The 11,671-nt window shown below is 36.7% G+C and overlaps 1 protein-coding gene across 1 annotated transcript in view; it reads left to right on the forward strand.

Annotated features, from left to right (window-relative positions):
- The window catches only part of LOC138039795 (uncharacterized), a 51,017-nt gene extending 39,990 nt beyond the window's left edge, over positions 1–11,027 (forward strand). Inside the window, exons 8-9 of the mRNA XM_068885638.1 lie at positions 8,948–9,209; positions 10,928–11,027. Coding sequence (XP_068741739.1) covers positions 8,948–9,209; positions 10,928–11,027 — 362 coding nt within the window. The remainder of the gene's footprint in view (positions 1–8,947; positions 9,210–10,927) is intronic.
- Positions 11,028–11,671: the final 644 nt, after the last annotated feature.

Here is an 11,671-nt window from a genome sequence, read left to right on the forward strand (position 1 = left end):
TGATGTGGCCTGGTACCGCAAGGATGTTGCGATTATCGCTAAATCGCAGAAATATTATACACCAATTTACAGGTATTTTCCGATTGTATACCACTAAGATTTTTACCTATTTTACGAGTAAAGCCTCCAATTATACCTATTTTCCGAATGAAGTGTTCGATTTGCTTTAGATTTTCATTCTCCAATTCTACGATTTCACCTACAATGTAATACGCTCTTGAAGTTATTCTCCGATACTTCCGATTCAAAGATGGCCAAAATAATCAAGTAACAGTTGGCTTTACGAAAAGGATTGTTTGTCCGCTTTCGTTTCACCAGAAATTAAAGGATTAAATGTCAAGCATGCATTCCTAGCTTCCATCATCATCTTCGGTAGCCTTGAAGACTTTTGATTTCGAACTGTGTTGCGCGTGTAGCGGATTACGGTTAATTCAATTCGCTTGAATCTCTCTTTGGTGACATCGCTTCCTTTGTCCTGGGATTATCTGTTGCTCTTTCACACAAGGAGAAAGCGAGTAACTTTAAAATGTAGTATATCCAACTTAGCTTCTCCAAAATAAAGTTCAGGGAAAGCCTTTCTTATCCCTTCCGACAAAATGGACGCTAAAAATACTATCCATGCTCACGTGCGATGTCTTCGGTTGTTGGGCGTCTGAAGGCTTACCGGCCCTGCTTTTCGATGGAAAACTGCCATAAATTATTTTGAAGGAACTCTCCGTACATAAACGGCAAAAATCCAATATGGACAGCTTTTTATTTGTTGTTTTTTTTTTCCGGCGTGAAATCATCGCGCATCACCTTACCGTTTTAGCATGATACTTTTGCGGGACTTTTATTTTGCGGATTAAACGGCAAAAATGAAACCCCGCAAAACTGAATAAAAGTGCTACTTGGTATTGAAGTTTTGTTGGCGAACGAACATGACACATAAATTATCGGCAAAAAACGCTCATTGGTTCCCGCGAGAATATTTTCCAAATGGGCTTGGCAGGCAGGATTATGAGGGCTGTCAATCTGTGACTAGGTATTCAAAGCGCAATATGAAACCACTGCAGTCCCTATTTTCGCTCCAACGAACGCCCGCGGTATTAGTGACCCGCAGGTTCAGCCAATTTGAAGTGTTTCAGAGCAAAAGAAAGACGGCTCGCAGTCTAACTAATAGGCTAATGTGGCCATCATCTAAGAACTGAATAATATTGCAGACTGGGCTTAAGTATTTTACAACAAACGTTAAAATTCTACAATACTGTTTTAAAATACCTAAACATACTTGACAGTCTTAAAGTTAGATCCTATACCATTCATCCAACACAAATTTTTTGCATTACCGGCTCGGTAACGTGTGCACTCTTTTAGCCAGTTTATGTTTACATCATTACTTGAGGAACTTTTTTTTAGCTCTATGATGAATTTTGTATCTTTCTAATTGCACATGTGCATTGTCAACGAGTATGTTAAATACTCCTTATTCCAAAATGGCTGTTATTATGGTATTTTTTTGTTTGCTTGCAAATTAGCCCTTGTTGCCTTGTTCTTAAACTTAAGATTCAAAAGAATATTTAACCTTCAACGAGGCAACAACGGCTAATATGCAAGCAAACGAAAGAATTTTACAATGGTGGCCATTTAATTTGGAATAACTTAGGTGTATTCTCTTAAGCATTATGTGGGTCAATAAATTATGGTATTCTGTTATGGAACCCCAGACCATGTAACAACAACAGCAAGGGACCTCCATTCCACCAACAAATCCGTTTTTCTCATGTCATGTCATGTTTTCGACCCACAAGCTAAGAAGCTGTTGTGGGAACTCTTTTTTTTTTCCATTAAGAATTACCTTGACAATGTCCATGAACTTTCAAAAATTTGAGAGAAAGAATGCCGTATATTTAGGACTGACTTTTGAAAGTATATCAAGATTGAAATTATCCTTTTAATTCTCAAGATAGGTCATTGCTAGAAGACTTGATGATTGAATTGCAGAGGACAAACTTAGCCGTTAGTTTACGGCTAAATAAAGGGCCTTGTATATTGTAATTTTGCGATAATATTTTCCGTTGTACACAGTGGACAACGGAAAATATTATCGCAAAATGATGTACTTCCATGACACCCAAAATGTCTAAAAAGTAGAATAAAACATTGCAATAACCACTTAAAACTGTTAACCAACATAAACGAAGTACAGAAAAAGGAAAGAGAAGCACGAATGGACACAAATGGACAAGATTGAAACGGATTGCACTTGGGTAATCTTGAAAAAGGTCGGCCCGACCTTTCTCTGAGCTCATGGCAAATCGCCTGGGGTGGATAAAGGTCGTTCTTCTCAGAATCATCTTGTTTGAAATGTTATGATTATTTTACCAGTTAAGGAATTCCACGTTACCATTTTCGAGTTTTAAACTTCTGATTAAGAAAAAATTTCCCCAAAACACCCTAAAATAACGTGACAAAGCCCCTTTAGGGAATAACCTATAGGTATCTGAGTCACTATGGACGAAACTTGATTTGCAACTTTTTCTGTTTACTCTATTGATTTTTGTAATATTTTTATGATTTTCAACGTGTTGATAAATATCAGTGTTAGATGTTATTGTTGGGTTCCCATTCGAATGTAACAGTTAAGTTCCCATTGAAGCGGTGTTTTAGGATAGAAATTCTCCCTGTAATTTGAACTTGGAAAAAATAATTATGAAATAGTAACGTTATTTTAACTGTATTTTTCAAACGATCGATCGTAGATTTTATCCGGTGGACACATTAGAATATTTCACATATATATATATATATATATATATATAACCTGCAATGGCGTCGAACATCATTATAACGCGAATGGTGTCTCAGTGGATCTTTAAACAAAATATAACCTTAAACAAGACAGGCAGTGAAAAATAAATATCTGGAATCTTAAAAGCGACGAGTTATGGACTTCAACAGCAATGTAATCTCTGTATCAACAAAGTGAGCTTTGTTTCTAAATTAATATTTTGCTAACTGTGCTGTTTTGTACAACATTGAAACCAAATGGCAAATTCTATATGGGCTTAAAAACATTGAGGAAATCGAACCCCATCAATGCATATGTACGTGTCACATCTCATTTGTCTGGCTATTTACATTTATTTTGTATTCAACTCCAGGTTGCCGCGTTTAAAAGCATGTTTTTGCATCTCATAAGTGTTCAGATTTTCAATTACAAACTCTGTTTTGATTAAAACAGACAAAGAAGGTTTCCTGACCCGATAGAGGAAATGTAAATATTCAGTCAAATATCACAACAAAATTTTAAAAAGCGGAAGACGGAATTTTTTTGGCTCAAAAGTACGTTGTTTTCTTCTGAAAATTACGAATGATTAACATTCTTCCATATAGTTCATTCGATGTAAACAAGAACGTTGACGCAAGGTGATCAAGTGCATCTTTGTGGTTTCTTTCTTCTATTTCGCGCCAAAATAGTAACCGGTTTCAGGTTTTATTATGTATTTTGCATAAAATATCACAAAACTATGCAATGCTCGCAGTTAGCAATAGCTAGTCGAGGCGAGCATTGCTTACAATAAATATTCCAGATAAAATGGTTACAAATACATAACTACACATTCACATGAAAATAAATAAATAAATAAAATAAAATAAATTAGTTTTAGAATACAGTTAGTGCAGTGGAGAACAGCTTAAAACTTGTACAGTATAACATAAATAAACATGAAAAAAGTAGCTTAAATTGAATAAATAAATTTTTAACTACCTGACATACTAAACTAAGGAGTCAAAATTTGCCAATATTATCGAAACATCAATGTAATCATCATATTTTAGCAGTCTTTGTAAGAGGATATCATCAACATTATTTTTGAAGTTAGATTTTGACATCTGGCGGACTTCACAAGATATGCTATTCCAAATTTTAACGCCAATTCTTGAGAAAGATCTTTTTTGAATATCTATTCTCGAACGTTTAAGAAAATAATCTCCTCTTTGCGATGATCTCGTCTCGTAAGGATGAATATCAGCTTGATGGGTGAATAGGTTAAATATATTAGGAGGTGTCAAGTTGTTTGATACATCATGCATAATCACAGCCACAGATTTAAAATAGAGCATATCTAAAGGAAGAAGACGAGAAGAAATGAAGAAAGGTATTGCATGAGATTTGTAATCAGCAAAATACATTAGGCGAAGAGCTCGTTTTTGAAGGGTCAAAAGTTTAGTTCTATGAACTTTTGCAGTATTACACCACGCTACTATACCATACATTTTAAGTATGGTTGAATGAGTGACCTGTAGATATGCTGTAAAGTACTCAGCGGTACAAAATGCCTTATCCTAGAGATGATACCAATTGATTTACTTATTTTTGATGCAACATGAGCAATGTGGTAACTCCATGAAAGATTTTCATCGATGAGCACGCCTAAGTATTTGATGAACTTCTTACGCTCCAAAGAGATATAGCTATTAGTGTGATGGTCAAACACCTTTAAGTTTACTTGATAGTTCAAGATCTTTTGTCTTGGTCGAAATATAACAAAGTTAGATTTTTTATATTCAATGATAACTTATTAGCAACTAACCAGTCATAGATCTTACTAAGTTCTGTATTAACTTTAATCTCTAGCTCCCTAAGGTTTTTATCAGCATACAAGAGGTTAGTATCGTCTGCAAATAAATAAAATTTAAGCTGATCAGAACTGTTAGATATATCATTTATGTAGACGAGGAAAAGCAATGGTCCTAGCACCGATCCCTGCGGGACTCCTGATAATATTACTTCCTTTTTTGATATGTTTTTGGCTCCAATTTGAGTTGTTTGTTGCCGACCAAGCAGGTAAGAGGCAAACCAATTATTTGTTACCCTGCGTACACCGTAGTGGTCCAATTTTTGCAATAATATTAAATGATCTACCGTGTCAAAAGCTTTCTTTAAATCAATAAATATGCCGCATGAATACATCTTATTGTCCATGTTATTTTCAATTTGTTTAATGATATCTAGGATAGCTTGCTCAGTGAAACGACGGAAACCATGTTGTGAATCACTAAGTATATTCTTTTTCTCGAGGAATGATTAAAGGCAATAATACATAATTTTTTCAAAGATACGGTTGAATACAGAGAAAAGTGATTTAGGCCTATGATTAGAAGGATCAGATGGATCATCGTTTTTGTAAATCGGAATTACTTTAGCAAGCTTCAACTTAGTTGGATAAATTCCGTATTCGAGTGATTTATTCAGAAGTATAGACAAAGGTTGGCTAATAATGTGTTTAGCTGATCTTAAGATATGAGTGGGAAAGGAATACAGTCCATGTGCTTTATTTTGAGGAATAGTCACTACTATTTCCAGTTCAATTTCAGAAGAAGAGACGGGGTTGAAAAAGAAAGAACCAGGGGAGATATTCAGAAAATTGTTTAATTGGATATGGCATTTTAGACGCCAAGTTGTATCCAACTGAGGAGAAAAACTTATTCATTATGTCAGGAAACTCGGAGGTATTATAAGATACTTTCTTGGTTTGTGGACATTTTAAAGAGGTTATAACTTTGTGACCTTTACTCTTACGACCTAAAAGACTATTGATGCCCTCCCATACTTTTTTAGTATTTTTCAAATTGTCTTCAAAATATTTGTGAAAATACATTTTTTTGCTTATTCGTGTGAGCATCAAAACTTTATTACGATAGGTCTTGTAGGCATCAGTGTCACCCGAAGTAAAAAGTTGATTTTTGATTTTAATTGATTTTCTAATTCCCTTAGTTATCCAAGGTTTTGATAATCGCTTAATCATGCGCTTTGAGACTGGCTTTAACGGTGCGTGCTTGTTGAGAAGATCATTTAATTTATTATAAAATTCAGAGAAAGATTTATTCACATCAGTGTTTTTTGAGACTGCTTGGATCAAGTCAAGTTGGGAAAGGTCGTGTAGAAATTCTGTTTCAGAATAGCTTGAATAATCCCGTGCTAAATTTTTATGACAATCATGCTTGAAAATAGTTTTATCCGAGTGAAGAAAACAAAATTGTGAGAAGTGATCGGTTAGATCGGAAATTATGTTGCCACTGGTTATATAATCTTCAAGATTACTTATAAAGATATTGTCAATAAGTGAATAAGAATTATTATACACTCTTGTTGGTTTATCGATTGTTGGCATTAAGTTAAAGCTTTGCAGGGAGAGAATAAAGTTTTCAGCATATTTACAGGAATGAAAACGGAGAAGGTTTAAATTAGTATCACCCATGAAGATAATTTTCTTCCCAGAGACGCTAAGTTTTTCAATTGTTTCATCAAAATATTCTTGAAAATGTTCTGGTGAATTGTGCTGTCTATAGACCACACCACAAATCATATTTGCTTTTTTTGGCAAATGCAACTCAACCCAGAGAGCCTGATAAGCTTCATTAGAGGTTTTTTCAATAACTGTATATTTGAATCTTTGATCAATGTATATGCCAACACCTCCAGCTGAAAGGGGCGTCGGCACATACTCAAAGTTATAATTAGGTATCATGGGATTAAAATCCAAATCTCCAAGCTCATTTCTTATTCTAGTTTCTGTGATTCCAATTATGTTAAAATGAAAATCAAGTTCTTCTAGTAAATGGGTTTGAAATTTTTCTAAATTACTTTTCAGGCTTCTAATATTGGTATGAAAAAATGAAAGTCCATCGGTTGAATTAGACGAAAACTGGAATTGTCTTTTAGAATGACAGAAACTATGGGGAGAAAAGTATCTACAGCTGATAGCTGTGGTATAGGGATCAAAATCAGACCTTCTATCGGGAAAACTGTTTAGAGTAAATATATCCAATTCGTTAAAACTTGGTAAACTCTCAAGATATTTCTTGGTAGGGAGACTTGTGTTTAAACTATTATTAAACTGACCGTGAGAAGGAATAATATCACATGAATAGTACGGAAGCTCTTGTAAGAGAGCTTTGTTTACCTTAGTTGGTTGTATTGCTACTTGACTTATGTTTCCTTAACTTGATGACTGCTCACGGGACATAAGATTATCTAAATCCCTTGAACTCTTGATTGCGATGGGTCGAGATCCCTCGCTTTTCCTCAGCCATACAATCGAATTTTTGGCCCAGCAAAATGCATAATTACACCTCTCTTTAAATTTCTTTGCATCTGCAAGCAAGCTTTGAAGACGCGGCGTCAAATGGTCGAAGATACCAACTTGATCCAGAGAGACATCTTCCTGTAGACCGATACTCGTTGGGTTTACATTTCTAATTTCCCTACGACGTGCCATAACTTGCTCGCGAATAAGCCTTCGTGTAAATTTGCAAATTATAGGTTTGGGTCGTCGTTCGGTAGCATGGCGTGGCGTAATCCTGTGGGCTATGTCGATGTCATACGGTTTGACATCTACTCCAATTGCATTGAAGATTTTTGAGCAAAGCTGCGAGGTCTTGAAGGCATTTTCGAGTGGTTCCAACTCAGCGACGCCAACAAGTTTGATATTGTAAGAATAGCTATACTCTTGGACCTGATCAATGGCCATCGAAACTTTTGATACTTCGGTTGATAACTGCTTCAGTGATTTTTCAAGAGTGGATATTTTGTCCAAGGCTCGGTCTCTAAACTCATTAAGATCATCATATTCTTTGCTTAGGAAGTCCAAGGACTTCAGTGCGTCTCGATCAGATGCGCTTGCAACATGGCCGCCAGCATGATTCCCCTTCAGGTTCTCTTGAACTTTCTTAAGTTCGGCAAAAAATTCTTCCACTTTTTCCTTTAGCTTGTCATTCTCAGCTTTTAGTGACTGCACAGTATCCTTAACCATTTTAAACTTATAAAACTTTGTAGCTATAAAAACATAATCACACTATCCTGGAGCTCTCAAAATTGCATCCACACGCTGCGCTACACAAGCGCAGTAACCGTATTCAAATCGATGCGGTTTCGCTATTTACATGACAGATGAAACCGCATCGTTTTGAAAACGCTCCACTTTTGACACCGGTTTCAAATTGACACGGTTTCGATAACAGTCTCGATCGGTGTCTTGTAAACAGAAGACATAACGGCATCGAAATCGATGCGGTTACAAATGAAACCGCGTCCACCTTAGCGTGTGGAATAAGCATTTGCTTGGAGCAACTGTAAGGTATGCATGACATGCAGGAAAACGTCTTCTGAAATTGGGACAGGACATCAGGGGCGGATTTGGGCGACGAGACCCCTCAAGTGGTCTAAATGACCCTCAAGTTTAAAAATTAACGGGACCGCTGCAGTTCAACACCACCCAATTCAGTGCCTTCTACTTGTGAGTAACACGTATCACATGCAATCCAGTTTACGCTTTTGGAGCGTCTAGTTTTAGTTACTGTATTTTCATATGACGCCGAGTCTGGGAATCGAACCCGCGCCACATTGGTGGGAGACGAGTGCTCTCACCACTGCGCCATCCCTGCTCCCCATAAACCCCGGCACCCCGTGTTTTCCTTACGCCCAGCGCCCGGGCTTTTCCACCAAACCTTGGACAACCGCTGTTGGACTTCATGCAGTTGTAAAGCAATGTTGTAAAACAACATAGCGACATTGGACGGGTCGTTGTTCGAGTGACAAACCTTCAACCACATTGCACGACGACTTAAACCGTCCACGCAACCATGGATCGGAAGCCAATAAGGTTTCAGCTTATCATACCCATCCACATGCCAAGCAAAATTCGGCCCAGGGTTAGTGTACATCCGTATTCTCACTGCGTGAGCCTTTTGCATTGCTGCTCCCTCAAGATCTACCTGACGTAAAATGCTTGCCCTCCAGCATTGCGGATTTTGTACCATGTGATCGTTTGTTGCAAAAGGCCTATTTGCTGTTGTGTTTGGTGAATTTTGATTCTTGTTTAGCGAATTTGTTGTTGTGCTTAATTAATTTTGATTTGTGTTTAGGGAATTTGTTTAGAGAACTTTGGTTTGTATCTTGCAGTTGTGGGCCACCATACCATGCCAGACTTCAAGAAAAGACTGTTTGATATAGCTCAAAGGATAACCAGTGATACACTGATAGAAATGAAATTCATATGTGATTTACCAGACGGTGTGAAAAATTCCATCGATGACCCTCTGAAGTTTTTAGGCGCGCTCGAAAAACGGGGTAAAATTTACCCAGGAGATGTGACTTACTTGGTATCGCTGCTTGAGGAGACAGACAATTTGAAACTTGCCAGATTTGTGCGGCAAACCGTAATGTAAGTTTAGCCCGTAAGTAAGTTTAGCCCCCATCCCATCACAGTCTTACCTCGGTTAAAAGCAAGTGAACTTTTGTCTTGGAAAGCTGTGAGACGATAAGAGTACACACTTAAACTTGTGGTGAAAATGATCAACATGTCAGCCTCGAAGCCAATGTTTCACGATTTCCTTATATTTTCTTTCATCTTTCTGGGTTTAGTATTTTTGCTAGTAACCATATGTCTTCTCAGGGGGCTATTTACCTAAGACATCTACCATGGCACTTCAGTGATATACGGTACCAAAACAATATCGTGTACTATTAGAGCTACATATTACGCAAAGACAACTTGAATCTCCTGAAAAACATAACGCAGCTCAGTAGACTGTTATGGAATAAAGCGCTGTGTTACTGCACTGCCACACGTACGCAATGCGTGCCGATTTTTTTATTTTTTCTCGATCAGACTCACGCACAGGGCGTTGTATTTGCACTTGCACGCAAAACATACGAGACGTAGAAAAGTACGCGCTAAAATCTCCCCAGTTTTGGTCTCGATAATCAACAAAGTTTTAGCCATTAACTGATAGACTTTTTGAGTTGCAAGAACGCAAATGAGTCCCTGTGTTCTTTTTCAAAAAAGTAATCGACTACAGCAACAGCAATAGTTTTCAAAAGATTCAAATTTTCACAGATAGCTAATAACGAAATGCAGTTTCAATGTGTCAGGGCCGTAGCCAGTATGAGGCAAACCGAGGCACTTGCTTCAGTCATTTTATTCGTGATTTTTTTTTTAAAATAAAGCATGATTCCAGTGTTGTCTGTAAAATGTACTCATCATGAACACCTAAAACACCTACAAAGAGAATTTAACCATGTACTTTGCCTACGACCCTGTTTTACTTATTGAGATTGCAACAGCATCGATATGATATTAACAAGAGAGATTTACATCAATAATATCACCTAAGTATATTCTATATACAAGGCTAAAAGTTAAAAAATTAAAATATTCAAACCAAACGTTTTCGGCTGTTTGCCATCATCAGGGTTAAAATGGGTGACCGTCCGCGCGTACATTTAACCCTGATGATTGCAAACAGCCGAAAACGTTTGGTTTGAATATTTTGATTTTGACTTTTAGCCTTGTATATAGAATATATTTTACTAAGCGAACATTATGGACAACACCTAAGTACTCAACACATTTTTCAAGAGTTACATTTTCCTTTAAATCATTGTCAAAGATACGAATTTTGGGGAAATAAGTTTTAATTTGCTTTTGATAAGGTCTAAAAAGTACACCGTATAAAGTCTACGGGTAGATGAAAAAATTGTTACATGACGTAATACAAAATCGGGTACTATTTACACCAATAGCGGGTACGTACTATTTACAGCGTGTCACGCTGTAAATAGTACCCGCTTTTGTATTACGTCATGTTGTAATAATTTTTTCATCTACCCGTAGACTTCATAACTGTTCACACTTAAAAAACTCATTAAACTGATGATGGCATAAGCATGCCGAAACATGTCTTTTAAAAAAGTTGTCTGTTTCCTACAGTATTTATCATACTTGCTACTATTGCGACCTTATTTAACTTTAACTCATTTGAGGTTAGCCAATCATATACATTAGTAAGTTCATTGTTTACAGTCATTTCTAACGGGGTTCGCACGGGTCATGGAAAACCTGGAAATTCATGGAATTTAGTTAACAATTTCATTTTTCAGGCCTGGAAAGTCATGGAATTTTAAGGTCAGCCATGGAAAGTCATGGAAAATTATAATTATAAATGGTAAATTAATCATTGCAGTGTCAAAGCAAGGATAAAATCAAATAAAGACGAGTTTCTATTAAATAGTCGGATGTTTGCAGTGTTTTCAAAGAGGGTGCCCTATAGTTTTTACGTGAAGCCTTGTGGGGCGATTGAGTTTCTCGTGAATCGTGATTAAAATTGTTTTTTATTCGTGATTCTTGATTAAAGATGGTAAGAACTTTTCATGTCCAAGTGAACGTGTTTTTTTGGAAATTAAGAGAATTTTCGAAATTGCTGAAATTGGAGTTTATGGAATACACGCCAAGTGCCATATTCACAACGTTAAAAAAAAAAAAACAGTCACATTTCCACCATGATCGTCACGCAGTCGCATTCTCATTTGCTTGTTTGTTCGTGTTGTTGTCAATGTTGTTGTCTGATTTACCACAAAGGGTTTGTAGTAAAGTCAGTCGCAGAGGAACTTGCTAGCCAATTCTATTCGGACGTCAAGGGATTGAATCCAGTATTACGATAAAAAACACAACAACTTTGAAAACAATTTTGCGCAAAACAAGCAAATGCCGGAACGTTGCGTGACGACCATCGTGGAATTGTGGCCATGACCTGTTTTGTTTTAATTGTATTGCGGAGACAGTTTTTTGCGAAGTAAACATTAAAACGTGGTTTGATATTGTGGAGCTCAGCGAATCTTCAGTGT

Source organism: Montipora capricornis, chromosome 3 (genome assembly GCF_036669925.1).
Source record: "Montipora capricornis isolate CH-2021 chromosome 3, ASM3666992v2, whole genome shotgun sequence".
Lineage (NCBI taxonomy): Eukaryota > Metazoa > Cnidaria > Anthozoa > Scleractinia > Acroporidae > Montipora > Montipora capricornis.